The following is a 26,687-nucleotide window of genomic DNA, read 5'->3' as shown; positions in this document are numbered from 1 at the left end:
ATAACATTGGTCTATCCAGTTAGAAAAACTACAGTGAAAGAAGCAATTTCACAAAGGATGCACAGTTTTATTTATAAATGTTATGGAACTAGACCTTTTATAGAATTCTTTACCATATAGCTATCAAATACAGCAATGTCCATGCCTCTGACTGTAATGATATATTTTGCCATCTATTTTCACTGTATTTAGTTCTGTAAATTATTTTGTTAACCAGTAGGTTGTTTCAAAATGTAATGTGGAAAGTGTAATGTTAAAGCCTAAGTCTGAGTTTGTTTCAGACAAATTTGTTACCCTATGTTTGCTACGAAGGTACAGTTGGGTAGAGTTCCTTCCTTAGCTACCAAAGCTCCTGTAGCCAGAAAGTTATTTAATCGGACTGTTGTTCCTGATTTTTTGAGTTCAAATTTAAAGCTGTAGAACATTTTGAAGCAGCTTAAATTCAGAATTATTGAATTGAGATCCTGGGCAGCTCAGGCTATTCCTGTGAGGTATTCTGCTGTGACGAATGCTCCAAGCAACCTTGTTTAATCTTTGATATCTAATTTGTGTAGGCGTCGACCAGAAGATTATGATATTCATAACAGCAGAAAGAAACCAAGGATTGACTATCCCCCTGAGTTTCACCAAAGACCAGGTTAATATCTTACTATGAAGATTTGTGTGCACCAATTCACAAGTGTTTTCTCTTTTAGTGTATCCTTATTAATTCAAAAGTAAACTATTGAAATGGCTGGGATATAGAAATGGGACTTGTCCTAAATGCTGCCTGCTGGTTTAACCCACCTCTCGCAGAAGTCAGTGACGCTGTTTCACTGGTTTGAGAGAGCGAGCTGAGTTAATCTGGTCTGAGCCCTTTTAAGAGCCTCAGAATTGTGTACATGTTGTGAATGATCCTCTCAAGCACTTTGTTAATACAGGCACAAGAATTGGTTTGACCCACTTGTCAATGCACTAATCGTCAAATTAAAATGTTTATCAGAAATTTCCAACTGGGAAACTCAGCTGAGATTGCTTGACTAGCAGCCTGTGATTAGAGGAGAGAATTTTTTTACGAGCTTGACATGAGGAAGGGAGGGGGAAGTTTCACTGCCTTTTACAAGAGGGTCTAATTATGAGTTTGAGAAAGAAATTTTGTTGTTCTCCATAAAGAAATGTTTGCAGCGGTAATGCAGCAACACCACTGGTAATATTGCAGACTTTTTTTTTTTCTTCAGAAAGCAATTATTAAGAAATTGTTGCATTTAATTTACTGAATCTTGCTTCACTACTATTAGAAATACATATTCCATTATTTCAGTAGTAGGTTTCTAAATCTTTCTTAAAAACCTGCCTTTATTTGTCCAGCTTGACTGCAAAGCCTATGTTCTTTGATGCAAAAAGGGTGTTGTTGCTGTTCCTTGGCATTTTAAGACCATGGAGTATGGAACAAAATTCTTTAAAATAGTGGAGCTTATTTTATTAGCATAAGCATGCCTGGTGTTCTGCACCATTTTACTGAGCTCTCTGAGGTTTACTTCCTGTGATTTACTGAAGCTATAAGAACTCTTTGCCCAGTGGGGCTTTTCCAGAGGTTTTTGGTTGTTTTTCATTTTCTGTGTAACACTGTATCCAAAACCGATTAGTAAATCAGCCTTAAGAGTTGCCCACATGAACACATTCTACTGAATACAGTTAGTAAGTAGTAACAGCCATGGGCTGACTGCCAGGGGATGGTACCCTTCAAATTTGTGGGTATTCCCAGTTCATTTAACTAAAATTCCAGTCTTTATTTGCAGATAGCCCGTTGTTTGTACTGTGTGTAAGTTCCTATGGGTATGTCTCTAGCATTTTTTTTTTTTACTACGTTATACTGTTTTTCTGTTCTGCCTACAAGAAGTTGTAAGTTTTTTGAGAGTTACTTTGAAAGTGAGGGTAGTGACAGGTAGACACAATAGCTGGCACAAAATGAAAGGATAGTTTTTAATTAGTATATTTTTTAAGACTGTTAACTTGAGATGGATGGTAAACTGAATTAATACTGCTTGATGTTCGAACAGGGTATATAAAGGATCCCAGATATCCTGAAGTAGACAGGTAAGGTGTGTTCATGTTACTCATTTTATGTCCTGGTAACTTGTCTGTATGGATAAATTGGATTTAGTTCTACAAATTTTTATTCCCAACAGACGATTTTCAGGAGTTCGACGAGATGTATTTTTAAATGGGGTAAGTTGGTGCATGCAGACTTTGGGGGAACTTTTTATATTCAGCTTTCTGCGCTTCCAAAGAACACTCATCACAAATGTTAATATTACTGTCTTTCATTTTAGTCCTACAATGATTACGTGAGGGAATTCCACAACATGGGACCACCACCACCATGGCAAGGAATGGTTTGTGTCTTGTTGAATTCAGTTTTTCTCTGTAGAAAATGGCTTTTTTTTTTTTTTTGTTCCCCTCTAGAGGAGCCTAGCATATTCGATGTGCGCTCAACTCTTCCCTTTTCCTAAAATGTATCTTTGCTGTAACTATGTAAAATTTTCAGGGGAAGAAATTATTGTGTCAAGTATTCTGCAATTTACTTAGCTCTCAGCAATAGTCCAGCGTTCTAGTAAGCAGTATGGCATCAAGAATCTGGCTTGGTTTGAACCTACAAGAAACTGAAAGCTCTGAGGAAATAGCAGAACCCTCCTTTAGCTTACACAAGAGGGTGTGATGAAACTTTGTATTCCGCTAAATATTCATAGTAATTGGCTTTCTCTCAAACAGCAAATGCTTCAGAGGTGGACTTGCTGCAGAGGCTCATGGAATAGGCTGGCATGCTCTGGTGTTGTGCAGTGGCTTGCTTTTGGCTATGGCAGTGAAGCATGCAGGAAAGTAGCAGAATGTACTGCACACCATAATCAAAATAAGTCTTGCTGTGTTGCAGCCTCCACTGAAATGCACTTTTTTCCCAGTCAGATGAGCGTATGTATGAGTGCTCGTATCTATGGCTACGTACATGGAAATTTACTGATAACTCACTTGTACAGCTATGGTTTTGTCATCATGTCAGGAGGAATAGTCATTATAACTAGTTATTTTGGTTATATTTAGTAATTCTGGCCATGAGGGTCCTGATTTTGGATAACTGTAATGAGTCTTTTGACTCTTGTATACTGTGCATGAGCAAGAGGCAGAGCCAGATGTAGAGATGCTATTATAGCCTCATTTTTCTCAGCTGAAACGCAACTCTGGTTTGTCATAACTGAAGGAAATGAACAAAGTTGTTGGACTGGGAGGAAAATGGTTTTTCAAACACAGCTAAGCCTCCAGAAACTCCCTTCATTTTTTTTCTTCCCTCTTCCCATTCTGCACGCTGTCCAAGTAATCGTCCTAAAATCCAGCACTTCCACCTACTTCCTTTGTGACAACAATGCAAACAGATGCTTCGGTAATATGGGAAATAAAGGCTTTGCTGATTGAAGAAATGGAAGAGAACAGCCAAGAGATGTCTTGTTTAAAAAAAAAAAAAAAACCCAAACTGCTAGCCTTTTGTTAAATAATTTGTCTTGCAGAGTAAGTTTGTTCATTTAAAACAGGAATATATTCATAAGGAATGGTAATGAAAAGACTCAGTAAGAGGTTTGGACAAAATTCACATTCCATATATCCAGATTTTAAAAAAAAAATAGCAGAAGTTTTACGTACAATGTCACTTCAAGGCAGATGTGGAAAGAAGGTGGGTGTGGGGAGGGTGTTGGCCAAACTCCTAAAAAAGCAGTGGTGGAGTAGTAGTAAAGCATGCTGACTTAATGAAGAATAGTCTGCCATTCAGTTAGGAGCCTGTGGTCGGATATATTTAGATGTCATGTCTTCCATCTGAGTGAAAGTGACCTCTGCTCTTAATTCCCAGCACTCAGCCTTGTGTGCATTCCTTTGTTTTGAAACACTCAACAAAGTTCCTGTAACTTTCTTGTAGCCACCGTATCCAGGTATGGAGCAGCCACCACACCACCCTTACTATCAGCATCATGCACCTCCACCTCAAGCTCACCCTCCATACTCAGGACATCATCCTGTACCACATGAAGCAAGATACAGAGACAAACGAGTAGTAAGTGTTCACAAAGACAGAGGGGGACGTGAGTCTGCAAGCCAGAGTGGGAATTTGGGGTACAGATGTAGCCTAACCTGAGATTTGTTGACTTTGATAAACTGTATTTTTAAGACCTGTATTAGTTTTCCTTGGAAAGATCACTTAGATTGACTAGAGACTTCCAGCGTCTTTGAAAAGCCCCTCTCTCTTTCCCAGGTGATGTAGAAGTGCAAAATTCTCAGAATGTACTCTTAACCTGAGGTGTGTGCTTAAAATGGCTTCCAGCTGTCTAGCTCTGAAACTTTTCATGCTGAAGCCCAGTTTGATTACAGTTAGAAGTTACAAGTCTTTAACATTGCTTGTGCTCATGCACGACAGATTGCTTTATCAGCAGAAAAGTTTGTGTGTTGTAACTTTTTACAAGTATACCAAAAAACAGGGCGGATTGTTAAATTCAGTTAGCTGGCTTTGAAGGCTGCTTAGCTTTCAGGTCTCTTGCTGGTATCTGGCATTTACACCCCAGCTTCTGCACAGTGGAAGCATAGACATGGTGCTGCCCTGAAGATGAAAGAAGAAACTTGAGCTTATGGATGCTGGACATAAAATTTATTTATTTATTAAACATTGGGCTTTCCCAATAGTTACGGCCAATACTATGGATAGGGGAAGGGAGGGGATTTTAATCTGGGAAAGAAAAACAGAGCTGTCCTTTCATCACAGCACGACTACGACATGAGAGTAGACGACTTTCTTCGCCGCACACAAGCAGTTGTCAGCGGTCGGAGAAGCAGGCCTCGGGAGAGAGACCGAGAGCGGGAACGGGACCGTCCTAGAGATAATAGAAGAGACAGAGAACGTGACAGAGGCCGTGATCGGGAAAGGGAGAGAGAGAGAATTTGTGACCGGGACAGAGACAGAGGTGAAAGAGGTAGATACCGAAGATAATCTATCTGGAACCAGTGCTCACTTAAAACAAAAAAAAAGCTTGTATTTTTTTGTGTGTTTACAAGTAGTACATTTTATTTTCAGCTGTCTACTTAAAGTTCGTTGTGTAGAAGGATTTACAAATGACCCTCTATTCCAAGCATGCAGTGAACTATAAACTGGAAAAAACTCAAATCGGCCAAAAATAAAATACGCAAAGCTGACGCTCAACTTCACGTTTCTATTGGAGCAGAATGGGAAACAGCTAAGAATGTAGATACTGATTAATTCTCAATAAGTGTTCATCTACTTAGTGACTTCATTCTAGGTTTCTGAATACTGATGGATAACTGCCATATTATTTTTTTGCTTTGATGTTTTCTTCCTGTAGTTTCATATGGTTCAGTGGGAGAATGCTGCTATCAAGTATGCAAATATTGAAGTATGATTTGTTTTTTTCGACTGTATGGCAGTGTTGTAGCAGCCTTTTTTTTGTTCCCTGCCCCCCTGTTTTTTAACCCTATCTGTAAAGTCAAGTGTTTTTTCAGTCTTCAGTAATGAAAGCAATATTAAGAAGACACTATTGATATCTAATTTTTAATCTTTTTTAAAAATCTTCCCATGTTCAGTAATATTTTGGTCAATCCTCTTGTCTAGTCTCCTTCCAAAATGTACACGTTGCTTGGAATGTTCACAACCTGCGTGTGTGGAACCAGAAAATATTGCTGTATTCTACATTGCTACCATTTTTTTTTTATAAAAATAAATTGGTAACTATTGAAACAATTAAAACCTCAAATCGGGTTTCTTGGTCTTCTGAGCTTGCCAGCTTTGATAGATTCTGGCAGTTCTATGAGAGTATTTGTGTTCAGAAATAGTTTAAAGGTTCTTGTGCTAGGTGAAATTGTTCCGAAGCCTGAATTTAGAAAGAGGACTATAATAGAAATAAAAGGAAATTGCTTTTCTGTTTCCACAGTGGAGTAGTCAACTTTAGCTGCAGGAGCTATATCGGAGTTATTAAGGCCCTATATATTCAACTTAATCAAATGGTCTTTGAGCTCTTGAGAGGCTGTCTTCAGCCATAATCATACCGGTCTCCCAGGAGTGTATTAGTCCTGCAAGATCCGGATTCTTTCCATGTCTTCTTTGTAATGATGACTGTGTCACTTGTTATTTCTCTTAAATAGGAAATATTTGAATCTAAATGCCAGTGGTAAAACTGGAAAAAAAAACAAAACAAAAAAAAAAAACACACACACACAAAAAAAAACCAAACCAAAACAAAAAACCCAAAACTTCTAGTGGAAGTTGTTCAGTTTCTCCAACAATTTCCTAGTTCTCAAAACTTGTATGAGCCTCAGTGGACTTATTCATAACCTTTCTTCGGTTTCTTCTCATGCAACAGAGCCAGACTGTAGCATGTGCTTTAAAAACCTCCCAATTCTACAGTGCCGAGTGCTGTAGCTGTTTTTATAAACTGCAATATAGGATTGGTCACAGTGTGGCAGTTGTGGAAACGTGGTTTTGAGATCTGACCATAATTTGGGCTCTGTATATTTTAGTCTGTGCAGCTGTAGTAAACATCTACATTTGCTAAGCAAAAAGTTTGACCTCCACCATCCAACTGTGTTGGGATTTTTTAAACCTACAAGAAGTTGAAAATGTTTGGGTTGCTCTAAACAGTTTACTGTCACTGGGAGGCGTGTCTGAGAGGTAGATCAGTATCAAATTCAGTACACGTACTGTGTCTTAATGAGAGAAAGGCATCATAGACCACCTTTCTCTGATATCTTTCTCTGCTTTATATACAGATTCTAGAAAGAAGAGGGGGGGTTTGGTTTTGGTTGGTTTTCTTTTTTAGTTTTTTTTTTAATTCAATGCTAGATAAGCCAAATTTCTCTTAAGTTACAGAAAAGCACCACCTCATTAAAGTGACTGCAGAGCACTTTCTCTATCCAACTTCTCCCAGCTATCCTGTCTCCCCTGTCCTTTGTTAGCCCTGTATGACTGATGTCTGTGCAGTATGCTAGGATGCTTGCTGGTCTTCTGGCAACCAGACTGACATCTCAGCAAATCTACTTGCAGAAGCTGGATCATGGAGGCTGTTAGTGATCAAGCTTGGTGGACCTGTGCCTAGGGACCCAGGTTTATGAACAGTTAGAGCCAAACCTTTCCAATCCGGGGCCTGAAAGTCATGCTGTTCCACTTTCTGTTTGCTATGCATATTTCAATGTGCATATTCCAGCATATGATCCTATCATGACCATAGGAACCGTGTACCAGAAATTACCATGAGAAGCCCTAGTCTTGTTCTAACCCCTCTTTAGTTTGGAAATGATTCGCTTGAGCTTTTGTAAATGTTGTAGTATGAAGAGATTTGAAACTGTTGACAATGCTAATAAAAAAGTTAATGTAGTGTAGGGAATTTTATTGTGTAAACACATACAACATGTTTTCTCAGCCTGTTCTGTTCGAAAACAATTCTGCAGTATTCAGAATACAGCAAGTATCAATTAAAACTGGAGCAGGTTCTTTCTTGAGTATAATGGCACAGCAGTGGAATAACCTTACCTAGAACAGGAGGGCTGAACTAGCATTGTTTTAGTAGGCTTTCATCAGTAAGTGCACCTTGAACAGTTTCAGGAGTTCTGCGTTTACTACTGCTCTTACCTGAGCCAAGAGCAGCACCATTTTCCCTCCCAACTTTTAAGGCAAGACAAGTGACTATTGCACTGTTCCCCCATGTAGTGTTACTTCTTTGCAAGTTCCATCTCTTGAGGTTCTCCTTCATTTAGCATGGCTCAGTGGCATTTGGGGGTTATAGGCAAGTTCCTGACAGGTGGTTTCAACACCCCTATAATGTTTCAGTTAGAATGATGGCCTGTGCAGCAGGACTCCAGACTGAATGGAAAAGAAATGGTTCACAGAAAAGTAATTTCTCTGCTGGTTTTAGGACTCTGGTCTCCCATCAGCCCCCAAGTAGTCAGTGCATTTGTAAAAATGTGATAATACAGGCTTCACCAGCCACTTGCAGCTCCCAGTTTTTCATTACCTTGGCCCTTCAGATGGGCACTTTTTAAGAGCCTGTGATCTTCACTTCACTGTCCAATCTGGAGAGAGCTATTCTGACAGCAGAGGCCTTTTGGTTGTGAATCATCAAGCCTGGGTGACGTTATAAGAGAGGACAGCATTATGGTAAGGAAACCAGTTGCAGATTGAGGGATCCACAGTACCACATATGGGAAGGCTGAATTTATGAAATATATCGAAGTTGAAAAGTTGCAGCAGTAATTACTGTTCTAGGGACTGTGTGTGATCAACTAACAGGGTCACAAGGGATAAAGCGACTATAATTCAGTCTTATTTAGGCCACAAGGAATTTGCTGGCTAAGCAAGAAGCTCTGCCCCACAACAGCTTTTTAGCATGACCCAGTTCAGCTGGGTGCTTCATGATATGCCCAGCTTAAAGTATATCCTAATAATTTTATTCACCAAGGAATGTGCATAAATGCCTTGCTGAATTAGCCTAGGAGAAGAAAAACTGCTGATGGGAACAGGATGTCTATTCTTTCTTCCTCTTTGCAATCCTTCCACATCTCCTACAGCAAAATAAGCAGCACTTGGCAAGAATGAAGACACCAATGGCTGTACAGGTGAACAAGAATGCCAGAACATCCAGGCAGTGGTACTGGTACCAGGTGAGATGGTGAGCAGCTGGTCTCAAGTGCTTTGCTCCTTTGTGGCGCATGACAAATTCGATCCAGAAGACAGCTCTGTCTAGAGGCTTAACTGGCTGGTCATGGTGTATCTTGGATAACCTTAGAGCATTTTCCTTATAGCTGGGGAAAAAAGAAGAAACCAAGGAGATTTGTCACTGATTCCTGAAACAACCCATTCAGCATCTGGCAGTCCTCTTGAGGAAGGTAGACAGCCTTGCTTTTACTTTCATCAGTGTTATTTCAGTATATTTGAAACTGGCCCAGTTTACTCCTGTCTGGATAAAATTGGGTTATGAACAGTAATGGAGAAAGACAGTTTTTTGCAAAGAAAAGTTACTCAAAACTATTCCAGATACTCCTTTAAAAAAAGCAACATGAAAACATTTGCAGCATTTTCTGTTCCAGTATAATAGAGTGTGCCGATTTTGGCTGGGATAGAGTTGAGTTTTCTTCACAGTAACTAACATGGGGCTATATTTTAGATTTGTGCTGGAAACAGTGTTGATAACACGGGGATGTTTTCCTTATTGCTGAGCAGTGCTTACACAGAGTCAAAGCCTTTCTGCTCCTCACACCACCCCACCACTGAGGAGGCTGGGGGTGCCCAAGAAGTTGGGAGGGGACACAGCTGGGACAGCTGACCCCAACTGACCAAAGGGATATCCCAGACCATATGACGTCATGCTCAGCAATAAAACTAAGGGGAAGGTTGGCAGGGGGGCCACATGCACCACATTTCATCCGGGTCTTCGGGCGCCTGGTTGTCCTCCAGATTGTTATAGATCTCCTCCACCATGGCTAAGTCCCTCAGATACTGGATACCTACAGCAATGCTGGTACATGTGCTTCGTAAATTTGCAAGTTCTTCCTTGAAGGGATACCTGTCCTTCACACTTGATAGAGCTTGCTGCCAAAGACTGAGGACTCCTGCCTTTTTTCCAATCCCTTTGTCAATGGCCTTATCCTTAGCAAGGGATCCCAGCTGCCAGGCTGCCCTCTTAATTCTTGACTGATAGATATAGTAACCTAAAGATACTGGTAACTCAGGGTAGGAGAAAGAATCGTTGTGGCTACAGACAGAGTAGATGTAATACAGCTAGAATTGTTACCCAGAGCCTCCAGAGGATTTATATTAGCAGAGAAGTCTCAGGAGCTGCTCTGGGCTTTCTAAGAAGTATTTTTCTTAAAGGCATCATAAAATAGAGCATAAGAAAAATCAAATTACTGATCTCTCCTTTCTGAGAAGTACTAATTCTCGGAAATGAAAGATGGGTTTAATCCGAAACCCAAACTCCAGCTACTCAGTATTTTTGGTTCCCAGAAGAGCCAGCGGACTTTCTCACATCAGCAGCCCAAGATTTTAATAACCTCATCCTACTGTAAGGCAAGGACAAAACTCACGTGGAATTATTAATGACTGTATTCAGTGCATCAACTAGGTCCTGTGTCTTCAGTGTGCTGAAATCCAGCTCAACTGCAGCTCCCTTTGCCCTCATGTGAGCAATGTTGTCGTGCTGGTCAGCAAACATGGGAATCCCAACCATTGGGATCCCGTGGTAGATAGCTTCATAGATCCCATTGGTCCCACCATGAGTAATAAACGCCTTTGTCGAGGGATGGCCTGGAACAGGGAAGGAGAGGCACATGTAACAGCAGCTGTGGCAGACTGCGTTCGCTGGGGCATGAACACTGCAAACTACCCAGGCAAATGCAGGGCTAGAGAAGGGAACAGCCGTGACCTCGGGATCAGCATCAGAGCTTGCACATCTGGCTTTCACACGTTCATGTTTATCTTAATGCAATGTGTGAATCGGCATGTTCCTCCAGACTACCCCAGAGTTACTTCAGCCCTTTTACTGTTGTACAGTTCTAGTTTTTACATGGTATCAAGTTGACAACAGCCTCCTGCTGCAGCCTTGCTTAAGTCAAGCATTTTGAAGAATGAGCCCGGGAGATTAACTGCAGAGGCCAAGCCCAGCTCTGGAGTACATGCCTACTTTGATATTTACTCCTGCTTAGAGGTGGTTCTTCGCCCTTCCAGACAACTGCCACCAAGCTCTGTAAGATGGAGGCCTTTGCTTTAGAGATCCACCTTCATAGCTAAGCTCAAGTTGCTGCTGCCTTGAACCACTGCTCCCTACTCCCATCACAGCCTGGCTGCATCTTCAGTGGTTCTTGTACAGCCACTCACCTTAAAGTCAAAAGCAGGCTGGGAAATTAAGGCTAATCCAGGAGCAAACCTCTACTGCTTAAGCTGTGAAACTAATTGTAGCTGCAAGTGTTACGTGATTCTTTTGCCTGAACAAGCCATTTTAGTGGAAGAACAAGGAAACAGTTTTTCCAAGGGCATAACGCATCCCAGATAGAGTCTGTCTCACCAAGCAGGTCATTTTGGGGTATCCAGTCATAAATCCTGGTGTTGGAACCCAGAGTTTCTGGTTTTTTTCCTTTGTACCGCCAGAGGACCTTGAACAAAGGAAGAATAAGATAAACATAATGCATGTGACACACCCTTCTGTTTTACTACATGTAATGTAGGGCTTGTTCTGAAACCCACATACCTTTTCCCAGTAATTCAAATAGCTTTGGCTCCAGTTCAGCTCTTTGATTATTTATTATGTGCTGCTTATAAGAATCACAGAGTGATTTTTATACTTTGGCCTATGGACGCACCTCCATGTCGTCTGATTCAGAGAAGGGGAAACGCCAGAACTCCCCATGAGGTGACTCGACAGTCTGCCTCTCTGCAGCACCCAGCATCCTGTCTGGGGCACATCCAGCAGAGATGCAAATAAAAACCAGGCCAGTCCAAACATAAAAGGCTCGCTGAAGGCAACAGGAGTGACAAAAAACAAGGCAAGTTGGTTTAGACTCAAAAGGAAATTCACCTTTTGTGGAAGCTGGCTGAGGGCTCTGGCAATCAGATTACTTTTTTCATCAGTTAGCTGGTAGATCATCGACCCAAGAGAGAATACCACAATGCCGTGCTCCCCTGAGCTTTGAACAAATTCTTCCATTTCCTAGGAGAGGCAGAAAACATTCTAAGAGTAATTATGCACTGCAGATTACACAGAAGAGAGCATAACCTTTTTAGTTCATCAGGGAGATGATCGTGGTGTATGAGCACCTCCGCTGACAGAAGGGCCTTACAGAGATAGACCTGGCCCTATGCAAAACAGTTTCTCCCTAGGAAGGACCAGGACAAGTTGAGGCAGGTGACAGAAGCTTTGTCTTTTTGGAAGCAAGTCAACCAGTTTCAGGACACATTTCTTTCAGAGTACAAATAACAGGAATGGATCCTGGCACTGGTGTGAGAGGGCCATACCCTATGACACCCTCCCTAGCATAGTCAGTCATGATTCTGGATTTTCCTAGAATGAGTACTTTGCATTTCATAGCTCTGCAGGAAGGGAAAGTGCTGAAAACTGACAGGGTTTTTCGGCATCCTGATCAGAGATTCATCGAGTCGCTGCTGTCACTTTGTTAGTTAGCCAGTTCTCTACTTCTTGCAATACACCCCATATTGCTAAGCAGATTTTCTACAAATCACACCAGTAGGTCTTCCTGTTCTTTTTTTCAGTTAGTGTCATGTGAAATGGAGCAGTAGCATCCAAAAGAGAATGGTTACCCATTTCCCCCAACTCAACCCCTGCTACAGGGGAGTGGGAAGAGGGTTAGAAGGTTGCTTTTAGTAGACAACTTGCACTGAATATACCCTACCTCCTCTAAGGCTCCTGCAGGAGTGATAAACTAGACCAGAGCTTGTTGTTCTGCTGTCGTCAGTACCTGTGAGTTTCAAATTCTACCTGAATATTGCCAGTCACGGCAGAGCATAGGCTGGAGATGCTGAGTATTTTACTCCCTTTAAGATGTCTTAAACTAAGCAACAATAAAAGAAGTGTTTATCACTCATCTCTTTCTGCAAGTCTTGACTCCATTTTATCTAAAGAATTTGTCCTGTCACAGTGCCTTTTTGCAGCAGGTATTTCAACATTACCCTGGGCTGCAAGTCTGTATCTTAGAATTAAATCTTACACTTAACTACTCTGAGGTAGCACCTTTTTTTCCTAAAACAAACACTATACTCCCTCCTGCTGACCTCAGCTGTACTGAACGAGTACTGACAGGTTGCTAAATGGCTCCATGCTCCCCAGTGGTAGCAGAACATCTTCTTTAAGAATGAGCTTTCTCAGGACATAGCTTGCACAGTTGATCAGGGAAAGAAACAGTTTTTGTTCTGCTGGGCAAACGACCAACCAATGGCAGAACAAAGTTGGGATACCTTTGGTAACGGCTTTGCAGGCTGGCAGTGAAGTCCTCCAACAAACTCAAAGTTGGGCAGGAAAGGGCGTGGAAATTCAAAATCCCAGTATGTTCTGATTAACCATATCTCTGCTTTCCCCATCGTCTCACACAGGGTTGTGGGCCTCCCTACGGACAAAGTACAAGGGGTTTACAACACACACGGGAATGATCTTGTTTGCTGTAGGTTGTGAAACAGGAGCCTTACCTTTGGCATTATCAAGTGTAGTCTGTAAAGTCATGCATGAAATGAAAATACGGACAAATCCAGACCTATTCCTTACCCTGTCTTGTGTTTGGTCTTGGCAGGTTGCCACGAACAAGGCAGTACAATTTTTAAAAGGATTTTGAACCTTCAGGATGAATTTCGAGCAGTACAAGAGTAAGTGGGAAGTATTTAGTTTCTGATACAGGAGTGCAATTCTTGTACCACTGAAAGTCTTCATTACCTGTGCTTGTAATAAAAACACACTTTGGGGAAGAGAACAATCACAGAAAATTTAGTTCCAAATAAAAAATATACAAATTGCAAAGTGATGATCACCAGTCAGGGAGGAGGAAAGTTTTTAAACAAAGTTCTGTGGCATTTTTCAAATGATGACTCAGTCAGTAGCTGCTCAGACTACAATAAAAGACAGGTACAACCATCCCTAGTTCTCTCGGGGACTAAGTCTGCTCCTTTGGACACATATTGGGAAAATTTGGCCAAATCCATAGATGCTTTGAATGTCATTTTATGCAAAATCCAGTGTCTCTAGAAATCTATCTATAGAAAAAAATCCGATGGGTAAAACTGGTTTATAGCTTCCCATTTGGAAAAATATATATTCTCAGGTACATGTTGCAAGTTGTCTTTGCAGTATTTTCCCCACAAAGTGGGACTGGAGGGTAAAAGGCTTAGAAGTGTTGGTAAGTGATTGTCCAAAGTCAGGCTAATGCAAGCAGGAACCAAGCAAATTAAGTGGCAAGATAGAAATTATCTGTAGGGCATCTTCTTATACTACTTGATCAGCGTTACAATTTACACCAGTAAATTTTCTTAAATATTATTTTAAGTAAAGAGCAGTGAGTCAGTTACAAAGTTACTGGAGAGACAATTAAGGCTGCATTAGAAGTAGAGTGATACAGAGGTGTAATTAATTCTTAAATTGTATTTAAAAAAAAGTCAATCCAGGGAAAAGGGGCTAGTTTGCACTGAGGTGTTCTTGGGAAACACAGGAAGAGATTGGAGGGCAACAGAATAGATGCCCTTGTGCTTGTTGTTCATAGATACTCTGTACAAGATTCAAAGTCCATTGAACTAAAAGGTCTCTTTAATAGACTTTGAATCAAGCCTGAGTTATAGTAGGTTGGAACAAAAATTTCAGGTATGTATGTAGTTTAAGGAGACTATTTCAAACTCTGAGTGAAACGGTAAGGTGACAGTTCTTAGCATTTGTTATTGGAGAACATGAATTCCCGCTTCACATGCTGTACTCATCAGGGTTGCAAGATGATACCTCCAGACAGTGCATGCAATATGAATGAAGGGTGCTTTTTTGCTCTGCTGTTGTCCAGAGACAGCCAGTGGTCCTAGTTACAACAGGGTTAACTCCATCCCTTTGTTGTCAGTGGAGTCCAGTGCCTTACACTTAGTTAAGGAACGATTTTTCCCTCCAGCCTTTAGCTACTACCATCTTAATTGTAGAAGTGCCTGTCATCAAGATGAAGAGGCAACAGCTGTCCTCTGAAAGCACTAAAATGGGCATACAGCTCACTGCAAGAGCTCACCAGCAGTATCATCACTGACAGAATTTAGAACTACATGCTCTGAAGGTCCTCAAGGGGAATTAGAGCAAAACTGCACTGGTGTCTGTTAGACCAGACCAGACCTAAAAGGGAAAGCACAGCCTCCATGTGACCAAAACGCAATTACCATCTCTGCTGGCCAGTGAGAAGGAGTTTGAGACAACAGCACTGAGCTCCCAGAACATTCAAAAGGCACAACCTGTGCAAGAGGAAAAACCATACAACAGCTGCCTTACCTAAGACATTACTGTAGTACCCGTCCCATTCGTCTCGCCAAAACTTCAAGAAAAATAAATCCATGTAAAAGTAAAAGAGGAAGTTCTGTAGTCTTTCCACAAAGGACATCTGGTCTGTCAGCCCCCTTGTGCTAGCAGGCACATAAGAAGGTGGTGATGGGAGCCCACCACATAGCCGCTCTACCACATTGCCCTCGGAGAAGCGGAAGCTGTAGACAAAAGGGATTGCTAGGATTTCTGCTACAAGCTCCCCGCCTGCAGACAGGGGGTCAGCGATCAGAACATCAAACTTGGCCTGCTTCAGCTTTGCTATCAGCTGAGGGTTCATCACCAAGGTGTCACAGACCTGCTTGGACATATTGGTAAAGACCTCCAGGTCCTCTTTCATCTTCCACATGATCTTCCAGGGAGAGACATTAGAGACCTCATTCATCCAGAAATTGAGGAAGTCCTCCATGGCAGCGTGCAGGGTCTTCTGGGTAAAGGGGACTTGCAGGATCTCAAAGGTGAAGGGGGAGGAGGTGTCTTGGTAGTCAATGAGCAGATTGCTTGAGGGCACCAGCACAGTCACTTCATGACCCCGGAGAACAAGCTCTTCCAGCAGCACTTTAACATTGATCCAGTGACTTGCATCAGTGGGCCAGACCACCACCTTCCCACAAAAGCCAGCGCTCCAGCAGCATGCACAGGCCCAGAGCAGCCAGGGGAACCTTGGCCCCATCATCTCAGCAGTCCATGTGCCACTCCAGTCTGACTGAGCTGGAAGCAGTTCAACTGTTCCAGTGTGCAACCACTTTAGTGCCAGCCAATAAGTGAGATGCCAAGCTTCACAAGAGGGCGTGTCAGAACGCGGCAGTCATGGGAGGACTGGGCAAGCAGCAAATCCCATTCTAGAGTCTCCTGCAGAGCCACCGCTGATCTCAAAATGACGGCAACTCCTATTTCTACTCACCACAAAGTGCGTTTTGCAGCATGTGAGGACCAGGAGCCCTTTTCCTATGTGGTGGTTTAATCTTCATAGGCAGCTAAGCACCACAAAGCCTCTCACTCCTCCACAGTAGGAGGGGAAAAGGGAGGGAAGCAGAAAACTCATGGGTTGAGATAGAGACAGCTTAATAAGCAAAAACCAAAAATAAAACCAAGGAAAAGCAGTAATGCAAAAAAAGAACAATTGCTCACCATCACCCAACCAATGCCCAGCCAGTCCCAGAGCAACAGCAACCCTGGCAGACTTCCCCTCCCAGCTTTTTTTGCTGAGCACAACATCACATGGTATGAGATATCCCTTTGGTCACCCAGGGTCAGCTGTTCTGGCTGTGTCCCCTCCCAACTTCTTGTGCACCCCCAACCTCCTCGCTGGGAGGATCAGTGTGAGAAGCAGAAAAAGCCTTAATGCTGTGTAAGCACTGCTCAGCAATAACTAAAGCATCCCAGTGTTACCAACACTGTTTTCATCACAAATCCAAAATATAGCCCCATGCAAGCTACTGTGAAGAAAATGAATTCTATTCCAGCCAAAATCAATATACCCTCATACCACATCTTCAAGGTGAGGATAATCCTTCCTGTACCAAACAGGAGCTCAGGCTAGGGAAAGCACGTGAGCGGCTCATGGGACTTTGTTAACAGCTGCAAGATGAACCCCATCTTACCACTTGACTACAGCCTAGATTTGTTTCTTTGCCCTGTAAGAACCAACCTGATTGTAAAGCTGGTTACAATTCTTATCTCCTCAGTTACTGGGTGCAAAATGTCTGCAGTGATTCACAACTAGCCCACAGGGTGCTCTAGTTGTGTCCTCTCTATAGCTAGATGCTGTGGACACGCAGCACTGCTGCCGGAAGGGCACAGTCCTGGTACAGAGGACTCCAGCATCAGGCCACCCCAGGAGAGAAACTGGAGGAGGTGAGGAGCACAGGTTTTGCTCACCTTGTTGCTTCTGTGCCTTCTCCTGGGAGGATGCTGCAAACTGGCATCAGTGTATCCATATCATGTAGTCCAGGACAGATACTGCCAAGACAGACCTGATTTCTCCTCTTTACTTTATCCTGCCAAGACAGACCTGATTTCTCCTCTTGACTTTATCCTGCCAAGACAGACCTGATTTCTCCTCTTGACTTTATCCTGCAGGTGTAGTGGAGATGCTTGGTCCTACTGATGTGTTCAGGGAAAAGAACAGTCAGCTGCTCTCTCCTGAGCAGAGGGCGAATGAGGCTCAGAGTCTAAAGAGCCTGTGCACTCCTCCAGAGCTCAGCACCACCCCATGAGCTCCCCTCACTGGACTGACAGTGGAGCAAGCAGTCTTCAACTCCATCACTTGAAAAAGCCTTTAGGTAGCTCTAGGAAAACAGCTAGAATAATGAGAACCCTGAAGAAGATTTTCCAAGGACAAAGAGAAGTGTGCATACACTTCAGGAGCTGAGACGTTGCCCCATTTCTGTGAGATGCTTGCCCCTTCCTTTCACACCTCCTCCAGGGCTGGATACACACCAGATCAAAGCATATCACAGTCAGGGTAGAGAACAGCTAAGCTAACAGAGCTCACAAAACAGGTATTGCACATGGGGCCTTAAATGCTATACCCCACATTCAACAATAACAAAGACAACACAAGACCCAGGCAGCTCTGAGGCTTACACAACAAGAGATCAGCAAACCATGCTTCTGCCAGCACAAAATTTTCTAGTCTCTGTCAAACATGATAAACAACACAAATAAACACACAGCCAGGTACTCTTAGTAGTAGGATATCTTAACAACTTCGCTCTCTTAGCAGAATTACACCCTACTAGTGAAATACAAATAAAAACGCTTGTCTCAAATTGAAATAATACCCATTTTATCTGCTCACCAACCGTGCATGTGTGTTCGTCCTGTTTCCTTTTAAGCATTACAATAATCACTTAGAGCAAAAATGTGAAAATAATTTTGCGACTGTTATTTAAAGAAGAAAAAAACTTATAAATGCAGCTATCTTCTAGTGTTTCTTTTAGATGCTTTCAGAAAAGCAAAGAACCCTATCTCTGCTGGGGGCCTTTTATCACTGCAAATTGGAGCTCAGCTGCTCTCCCAAGCCTTTAAAAGACCAGAGGAGGCCATTAACTCTCATTTTGAGATAAGCTAGCAAGCAAAAGGGGTACTAGGGGAAAAAGGGTAGTATTGTTGTACAGCTTTCCAAAAGCTTTCCATTTTTTACTTCTACTTCAAAAGGTTTAATTCAGCACTAGTGTTTGGTGGGTATATAGCAGTATTTTGCTGTTCTTAGTGTTTGTCATGATTCATCTGTGAATATGACTGATGAGCTCTGTGGCTTTAGCACTTTTTTACCTACCATAGAAGTATCTGTATGGACTTAGCTGTACTGGTGTAGCAGGTCAGGATTAACAGGTAACATTTGCACTTGCCTGGATTATTTGACCTGACACAGGAATTTTGGGGGAAGGAGAGTGAGTTCAGGGCTGTCTTGCCCCTGATTTGTGCCTTAACCTCTAAGCTCTGGGTATTTACTCTTGTGTGTACAGCAGATGTAATTTCTGGAAGTAAGAGCAGCCTTACCTAAAACATCACTGTAGTATTGATCCCAGCTTCCCCAGACAAGGTAATGATACATGATATCCTGCACAGTGAAGGAGAAGATGTTTTTTAGCCTTTCCAGGAAGGACATCCTATCTGTTAGGTGGCTTAGGGTGGCGGGTACGTAGGAAGGAGGTGCTGGGAGCATCCCACAGAGCCTCTCCACTGTGTTGCCTACGGAGAACCGGATGGTGTACACGAAGGGGATACCCAGCTTCTCAGCAAACAGCTCCCCACTGGGTGCCAGTGGGTCTGCCAAGAGGACGTCGAAGGTGGATGCCTTCAGTCTCTCCAGCAGCGCCTTGTTCTTCAGGACTTCATCACAAATGATTTTGGTTACGTTCTCCAGCTTGTACACCAGTTGAGCTATCCTGTAAAGGCTTGCCCAGACAGGTAGCGCTCTCTCCTGGTAAAACCAAAAATAGAAAGCCTCTTCCAGTAAAGTAGCCATCTCCTTTTTGGTGATCGGCACCTCAACCACCTCAAACTGAAAGGGTGAGGGCTGTGTGGAGTTGAGGATGAGGAAGCATGAAGGCAGCAGCACGGTCACCTCGTGACCCCGGACCACAAGCTCCTGGAGTATGTACTCCATGTTCAGCCAGTGGCTGTTGTCAGCCGGCCAGACCAATACCCTCCCCCCGAACCCCCAGCCCAACACAGCCAGCAGCCACAGCACTGCCACCTCCTTCCCAGCCATAGCCTGCTCTGCATGGCAATGCCCCCGTGGCCTTCCTTTGCCCCGAGCAGCAGCACTCCCAAGCTGGGCTGGGTATGTGTGACACTGCAGTGCTCCAGAGGGCAGGGAGCCAAGGTAGCTGGCGTGAAATCCTGGCCTGGATAACAGCATGTTTTCCTGGGGAAAAGGGTGACTGGGACCAGCTGGCACCATCTGGTAGTAAATAGCTAGCTGAAGCTGGAAGATGTGCTTCCTCTGGAGCCATGGGGAGAGCTGTCAGCCCTGGGGGGCTCAGTCCAGCGAGGATTGTGTCCTGTTGGTCATCCAGGCCCTCTTGCCTGTCTAACTACAGTCTCTGTGTTATTTGTTTGGTAGAAAAGGTGACTTTTTCATTCTTCTGACTCTTTGAAGAACAGCTGGGTGTGCAGCAAAGATGTTCACCCACTATGTGGGCACCCTTTTGCTCTATGAAGACACATTTACAGTGCACTTAAGGTGGCGATCCAGAGCTGCAGCTAAAAAGTTGCATCTCAAAGTGGATGAAACTATATGGCAAGTGACTCCAGTATCAGAGTAAGACTGTCCTCATGTGAACTTGCCTCTTCCAGAGGATGCATCGCAGGAGGCCTGCACTGGTAGGTGATGGTGTGGGCTGTCCTGCCTGCCACTAGGTGCCAATTATGCACTTTAAGTTGAACTAGAAAATCTGTTAAACAGTTTTATTTATGGTCACCCTTCTGATGTGCAATTAAGAAATAATGTAAGTCCTCTTCACTGTGCTAAAAATCGTCATTACTGGGCTTCTGCCCAGTTCTGTTACACAATGTTTTCCTAATGTTGTTGTGCAAGGCTTTTGCTTTTTCATGAGCTCAGTGTGAGGTTAGTAAAAATGGCATGTTGATCACATATGGTTAATGCTTAAATAAACATATTTTTCTACATATTCACTCAAAACAGTCCAGAAGAAAAGCCTGCAGAGGAAGACTCGTTGCGTTTACTGTTTGCTTGTGGGTGGAGGGTATGTTTTAATAAAACTTGTTTTGTGCAGAGAGGAATGGTTTTATATGACCAGTGACGTAAGTGAAGTCTCTTACAAAGTCACAATGCATTTCAGTATTGCTACTGAGGGTGGCGGGGCTGGCTCGTAATTCACCAGCTCCCCCCTCCTTGTTATGATACTCTGAATTAGAAAAACAGCTCTGTTCCTGCAAGCAATCATTGAGGGGGGGAAATGTGTAAGCTAAGCTCCCTTGCTGAGGGCCCTATATGGTGTGGAATTTGTTTAAACCTCCCCATTAAAAATAATTATGGCAAAAGCCAACTCCATCAGTTGGGATGAGCACTGATCCCTGTCTTAATGCAATGGCATAGCAGCACAGCACCCTGACAGGGAGTGGGTGCAACTGATGGACCCTGGTGGCTCATTCCCTTTTCCACATAGGGACATAATGTCAAACGTCTTGCTGACCTCTCTCAGACCTTGACTTTGCGACCCTCCCAGGTTCCTAGCTCTGCAGGTTGTAAGGCGAGGAGGCTGTGTAATGAGAAGTGAAGCAGCAGAACGCTTACCTAAGACCTTGCTATAGTAGATATCCCATTCTCCCCAGTAGCTCTGGAAAACGTAGTCTTGCAGGTGGTAAGACACGATATTTTTTATTCTTTCGCTGAAGGACATGCAGTCGGTGAGCTCAGAGAGGGCTGCAGGTGTGTAGGACGGTGGGGCTGGGATCTTGCCGCAGTGCCTCTCCACGGTGGAGGCTGGGGAGAAGCGCAGCGAGTAGATGAAGGGGACAGCCAGCTTGAGAGCCAGGAGATCCCCACAGAGGGTCACTGGGTCTGACAGCAGCAGGTCATAGCTAGACCCCTGCAGGTGGGCCATCAGCTCTCGGTTGGTTAGCACCGCATCGCACATTAGCCTGTTCATTTGGTGCCAGTTTTTGGACACTTTTCCCAGCTCCTTGTAAAACTGCCAGAACGTCAAGGTGGTTGGCCTGTTATTCAGCCACAGTGCCACTACATCTTCAATCAGCTTCTCAATGGTGTCTTTCTTGAAGGGCACGTTATAGACCTCAAACTTCTCTATGGACTCAGCCCTGGGTTTAATGAAGAGGGAAGCGTTGGATACCAGGACGGTAACGCTGTGCCCACGGCGGATGAGCTCCTGTATAATTATCTTCACATTCAGCCAGTGGCTGCCTTCTGTTGGCCAGACCAACACGTTCCCACAGAAGACAGGCCCTAGAAAAGCAACCTGAAAAAGGAGCAGCTGGAGGTATTTCTTAGAGCCAGTGGTTCTTGTGGCCATGGCAGGGTTAAGGGCTGGGTAGCCTGGGAGTTTTTCCTTCCAGTTGGGAGTGCTGCACCTCTGTTTTGTGTTTGATGGCTCTTTACTTGAACTCTTAGCAAAAACAAGAGTTTCCTGTAACACAGGTGGGGCCTTTAAAACCCACTTTGGTCTCAGGTCTGAAAAGACAGAAAAGGATGTTTGGTGATTCACTTTTCCCTTTCTGCTTTCTATCTTGTTAGATTCCCCCTGAAGGAACTCCTTTCCCTGGCTAGCAAAGTGGCAGCAATCCGTGCTGCTGTCAAATGTCTGCCTTCAAGATATTCCCTTTGCACAAGAAGAATTTCATCCTTTATTTCTTTATACCTTTTGTAGTTTTTCTGAGGAATCCTTACCATGAAATAAAAGCAAATAACAGAGGATCTCTTCTAGCTGTGTAATTACTGTATCAGTAAATGCTGGCAGATTTACTATAAGTATTAGCAAATAAGTGGCACTGCTGTCAACACTGGAGAAATACTGAGATTTGCTGGAGGATGTATGACCACATCTGATTTTAAAACACCTATTTTCAATTGCAACAGCCATGGTATCTGCGTACTGTAATGTTGCTATTACTTATGGCAGCAAACCTACCTGTACTTAAAAATGTATTTCTCTTATTCTGGGGGTTTCCCAGCTTTCTCCATCTTCCCTTCCAGAGGCAGTGCAGGGGCTTACTTAGCTGACAGGCAGCAGTGCTACAGGGAGTGCTTGCTTGAATATACAGCTAGACTTGGCGCAAGAGCCCTGGGCAACACAAGGTGAAGGGACACCTATGATGGAACTAGCAGTGGCAAATTATACCGTAAGCATCCCTAAGCCTCCTCAACCCTTCTGCTACCATATCCCTCCTGGTATATGAATTACTGGCAGTCATGCCCCAGCCCCTGCAGAGAGCTGCTGCCTCTCCACGTTTCACCATTCATTCAAGTTGGTCCATCTTTACAGAGGAAGAAACTGCAAGTGAGCCAGTCCCCTGGATGCCAGCTCTGATACTCAAACAAATTGCTTGCAATGCTCGCATGAACAAGCGATGCCAGAGGCAGGCTGAGGAAGGAGAGGCCACAGGGTACATTTAAGCCAGGCCATGGCTGACTTGGAAGGGGCATCTTTTTTTCAGGGTGAGATGTTAGAAGTGCTGATGGTTCCCATGCTGCGAGAAGACAGAAAATCCTTCATTTGGGTGTTGATAATGCCAATAATAACACGTAGTTTGTTCTGATATGTGACGGTTGGTTTCCAACTGCTCCCAGACAACTCTTAACACAGGGAGCTCATTGCTACTGTCTGGGGTGTGTCACCTGGTCATGTTGTGGGCTCAGGTCAGGTGTCTGAACATGGGTCCAGGGCCCTGCTAGCCTCTAAAGGTCCTTCTCAAAGCAAAACCTACATCTTCTAGGGTGGCTCTCACTTGGAAAATTGCCACTTGCATGTAAGGTGCTATGTCCTAGAAGGAGCTCTTGACCACCAGGAGCCAAAATGACAGCTAAAACCCATGCACATAATGATACACTCAATCCAATACAATTTGGAGAACAAATGCCATGCAGCAAAAAGATCTTACCTAGTGGAGCCTTCCAAGGTATGTAAGCATTGTGCTCTGAGTTGCAAGGTGCAAACTGCTACACTGGTTTGCTTCTGTTTCGTGCTGCTCAGCTCCTCTGTGCCTGGGCTGCTCTGGTGAGGTTGGGTATTGGACAGAAGGAGCTTAAATAAATTACCCTCTGAACTGGGCTTTTTAAAAGGAGGAAGTAATACAATATGGGATGATCACAACAAGGCATGTATTCTGGGATTATTCATTGCTTTGTTATGCTCCAGTAATTTAATAGTCGAGATGGTCTTCCCCATGCTAGGGTATATTTTAATGTTATTACAGAGCCAGATTCTCAGAAGGACTTTGCATCCTGTAGGTCAGAAATATGGTGTCTGACTGCTAAAAAGACTTTCACTCCCTTTAGGGTCCCAGCTGGCAAAACAAAATTGTTTGTTAAGTAATAGACTTGTTTATAAACTGTCTACAGGAACAAAGAGAAAACTTGTGGTTTGTTGGCAAAGTTTTTCAAAAGTTGTTATTGTTACCTGTGCTGGGTGTGTGGCTCTTGATTCTGGAGATCTAGGCAAGTTTTTAATGACTTGAAAATACAGGAATCTAAAGATGCACCTTCATGGTTTTTAAATATTGTCCATAATGTCCTGACTTTTTCCAAACCCTCAGAATTCAGGGCAATTATGCCAGTGTGTTTCAACAGTAATTTGGCCTTACAGCCAGGACTTTCACTATGAACTCCATAGACCTTTGTTTTCAGGCTAATTTAGCTTATTTGGTAAAGTTCTCTAAGAAACTTAAAGCTTTTTCAGCAACTACTGAAAGGCCATGTTCATGTGGGCTAGGGCAGATGGGAACTTGGGTTTCATTTCTAACCCCTCAGTAGCTAGTTCCTCTGTAGCAAATGAGAGCTATTACTAAGGAACCAGATGGTTAAATTTGTCTGTTTCCATGGCCAGCTTTTAAAGGTGATACTTGGATTACTCTTAATGCAGAGAAGATAAGCATTTTGAGAGGATTAAAGGACAAAATCCAGCAAATGAGAGAAAAGTGGGGCTGAAGAAAGTAGATGGTGTTACGTGTCTGTGTTTCACACATCTAGCATTACTAAGTAGAAGTGCTGAAGACACTGACACACCCTCCAAGCCTTGTAAAATAATGACAGGCTTTCTGAGGTGAAGGAGAGTTATGCAAAAGTTAGGCAATACTAACTAGTGTTTTCCACATACGGATCTCTTCACCATTTTGCTCTATGGGGGTTATGGTGTACATGGCACCTTTATTTCTAGCAAACCTTGACGCCAAGCAGCACCTCAAAAATTCAGTGCCAGGGTAGTAAAGGGAAGCTTTTGCCCTGAGAGCACCAAATGACTGTGGCTTTCCTTTCACTTACTGCAGTAAAGCACCTTCTGGACTGAAAGCAGACTTAAAAGTCTTGACTAACATTTGGGGGGGAGGGGGGGAAAGAGGAAGGCTGGATGGGGAAAATAGCAAGGTTGGCTCATCCCTGGGTACAGAGAGAAGTGAGTGGATTGAGCAATTTTGCACAGGCACATGTGCAAGTGCTTGGTAAAACGCCTACTCCCATGTAATCCCCAGGGGTAATAGGGAAACTCCAGCAAAAGTTAATGAGCTAAAATAGCCTTACCATAACCACCTTTCTCAGCTAAATTATGTCTTTATACCTCTACCTTGCAGCTGTAGGACAAAAATACCACAGGCTAGGTTTATAGTTAAAACAGTTGGTTTTTATTGATTCAGTTTAAGATTTTATGAACTCTCTTCACTGCTGTTGCAATGCTTATGGGGCACCTTGGCATGTAAACCTATAGAACTGGGGTGTCTAGCACATATAGAAACCAGGGTGGCTAGCACTGGAGCCATTTCCACTTTGCAAAGACAGGAAAAAAAAAAAAAAAAAAAAGAAATGAGAGAAGGTCCAGGCCAAGTGTTGTGTCCCTGCTAGGAATTGTGCATTTTGGGGGGAGAAGAGGTGCTGTACCCTGTCCTCACCAGCTCTGCAGTGAGGTGCAGCAGCGGAGACTTGACAAAGCTGCCTGCAGTTATGGCACACCCCAGTCTTGCGAGCATTGGTCTGACCCCCAAGGGAAAGCTGAGTGCTATGGAGCTGGTCAAATCTGCAATTACTGAGGGTATAGACATGATGGGACTCACCTAATGGCTCACCAGCCCAGAAAGGGGCAGTTGCTCTCTCCCTCCCACCCTCTCATGTGTGTTTGTTGCTCACGCTCCTATGCGAAGCCTTTCCCTGTGCCAGGTCAGCTTGACAATGATTTATTTCAGTGGATGAGTTTTCTGCTGGGCCAGGGAGGAGTTGGGCAAAGACCAGGCTATCACGGAGCAGAGGTTCCCCTGAACGGCTGGCCACCAGCCATTGCGTTCAGCCACATATAATGTATTCACATGCTATAATGCATTTGTGTGTTCATAGTTCTGCAGGGGAATGAAAACTAAATTGAAATCCCTGCTAAATTTTGGCTGAATCCACCAGTTGTACATAACTCTGCTGCTGTACTGTAGCTTCTTACTGGCTTTTCAGTCTAAAAAAGAAATTTGGAAGCAGAGCAAAGCTCACCTCTGGCCAGGGGAACTTTACCAGAAATTACTTTTTTTTTACTTGGATGTAGCCTGCTCAAGTTCCTAAGCCACATCTGTGTTTCTCAGGAGTGAGGTTTTGCTGTTTGACACTGGAAGCTGCTAGCACAAGGTTTGTACCTGGGCCTTGGTACACAAGCAGTACACCTGCCACTTATTCCTCAGGGGTATATCCATGTGGGAAGTCCGCACCTTGGCTTCGGCACGTGTCCTCGGATACAGTCTCCTTGCCAGCACTGCCTGTGACCACGACTGTTTTTGTGTTTCACCATGCAGGAAAGGCAGAGAGTGCTTTGCCTCTGATATGGCAGGTTTGGAGCTGATCCATCACAGTTTGGTCTGGGATGCAGAGGGGAGCACCGCAGCTTCTGCTGATTGGAGTGTGGAGGAGTGTTTCTGCACGTCTGTCTGGGAGGTAAGGAGAGGCACCCCCTCTGCTCCCAGGAAATCAGGTCTGCAGGTTTGGACTTGTGCTTCACCTCGTAACTGTGAGGGATGCCATTTCATCACTGGGGTTATTTCACCAGGATAGGTTTGTGTTTTCTCCTCTGTTTGCACTGGAGGGATAGGTGGGATTTTGGCTGGGGCTGCTGTATCCTGCACCTGGGGTGTTTCGAGGCTGGAGAAGTGAGAGGGAGAAACATTCTCTGCTTTGGGTGTCATCAGCCTCTGCACGAGATGTGAGAGCACCCTCATCCACTCTTACTGTGAGCCTCAAGGACTTCCCCTGAGTCCTGCCTCTAAGCCAGCAGGAAAGCCTTTCTGCAGCCCATGACTCTGCTCCCAGGCGTCTGCACGGCCGGGAGGAGGAAGGCTCCTCCGTCCCTGCCAGGGCTTTCACCCGCCACGTGTGCACCTCGGCATCAGCAAGCAGCAGGAAGAGAGGCACTTGCATCCATATCAAGGGATTCAAAGTCC

The 26,687-nt window shown here is 43.8% G+C and overlaps 3 protein-coding genes across 12 annotated transcripts in view; 1 reads left to right on the top strand and 2 right to left on the bottom strand.

The window, feature by feature from the left end:
• YTHDC1 (YTH N6-methyladenosine RNA binding protein C1) overlaps positions 1-17,311 on the top strand; it is a 32,922-nt gene extending 15,611 nt beyond the window's left edge. For 5 of the 8 annotated variants that reach the window (XM_074823302.1, XM_074823301.1, XM_074823300.1 and 2 more), the window contains 6 exons: positions 555-637; positions 2,040-2,076; positions 2,169-2,208; positions 2,313-2,375; positions 3,944-4,078; positions 4,781-5,783. In XM_074823302.1, the coding sequence (XP_074679403.1) occupies positions 555-637; positions 2,040-2,076; positions 2,169-2,208; positions 2,313-2,375; positions 3,944-4,078; positions 4,781-5,005 (583 nt within the window). In that variant the 3' untranslated portion in view covers positions 5,006-5,783. Of the gene's footprint in view, positions 1-554; positions 638-2,039; positions 2,077-2,168; positions 2,209-2,312; positions 2,376-3,943; positions 4,079-4,780; positions 5,784-8,823; positions 8,908-13,314; positions 13,388-17,159 lie in introns of those variants that run through there. The other 3 variants (XM_074823297.1, XM_074823295.1, XR_012623158.1) reach the window with 3 other exon arrangements.
• On the bottom strand, positions 7,038-21,656 carry LOC141923020 (UDP-glucuronosyltransferase 2A2-like). Of its 3 annotated transcripts, none has more exons than XM_074823304.1 (6): positions 20,848-21,656; positions 12,986-13,134; positions 11,592-11,723; positions 11,082-11,169; positions 10,105-10,324; positions 7,038-8,823 (listed from the first exon to the last, which is right to left on the bottom strand). In XM_074823304.1, the coding sequence occupies exons 1-6, from the start codon at positions 21,581-21,583 to the stop codon at positions 8,547-8,549; spliced, it is 1,602 nt and encodes a 533-aa protein (XP_074679405.1). In that variant the 5' UTR covers positions 21,584-21,656; the 3' UTR covers positions 7,038-8,546. The 3 variants fall into 3 exon arrangements, with proteins under 3 accessions (XP_074679405.1, XP_074679404.1, XP_074679406.1); XM_074823303.1 differs by lacking the exon at positions 20,848-21,656 and adding an exon at positions 15,030-16,368; XM_074823305.1 differs by lacking the exons at positions 7,038-8,823; positions 20,848-21,656 and adding an exon at positions 15,030-16,368 and having other exon boundaries at positions 9,289-10,324.
• On the bottom strand, positions 18,290-19,449 carry LOC141922903 (UDP-glucuronosyltransferase 2A2-like). Its single transcript, XM_074823006.1, has one exon. It carries the CDS (start codon positions 19,447-19,449, stop codon positions 18,511-18,513), a length of 939 nt encoding a protein of 312 aa, XP_074679107.1. The 3' UTR covers positions 18,290-18,510.
• Positions 21,657-26,687: the final 5,031 nt, after the last annotated feature.

Source organism: Strix aluco, chromosome 4 (genome assembly GCF_031877795.1).
Source record: "Strix aluco isolate bStrAlu1 chromosome 4, bStrAlu1.hap1, whole genome shotgun sequence".
NCBI classification, from domain to species: Eukaryota; Metazoa; Chordata; class Aves; order Strigiformes; family Strigidae; genus Strix; species Strix aluco.
Note: the sequence above shows the minus strand (reverse complement) of the source record. Positions and strands in the feature narration are given on the sequence as shown.

Coding starts and splice junctions, on each gene's coding strand:
- LOC141922903 (XM_074823006.1), bottom strand. CDS start 19,449: ATGCTGTTATCCAGGCCAGGATTTCACGCCAGCTACCTTGGCTCCCTG.
- LOC141923020 (XM_074823304.1), bottom strand. CDS start 21,583: ATGGCCACAAGAACCACTGGCTCTAAGAAATACCTCCAGCTGCTCCTT. Junction 13,135..20,847: donor CTACTATAGCAAGGTCTTAG/GTAAGCGTTCTG, acceptor CTTTGTCCGTAG/GGAGGCCCACAACCCTGTGT. Junction 11,724..12,985: donor CTGCAAAGCCGTTACCAAAG/GTATCCCAACTT, acceptor TGCCTCTCCTAG/GAAATGGAAGAATTTGTTCA.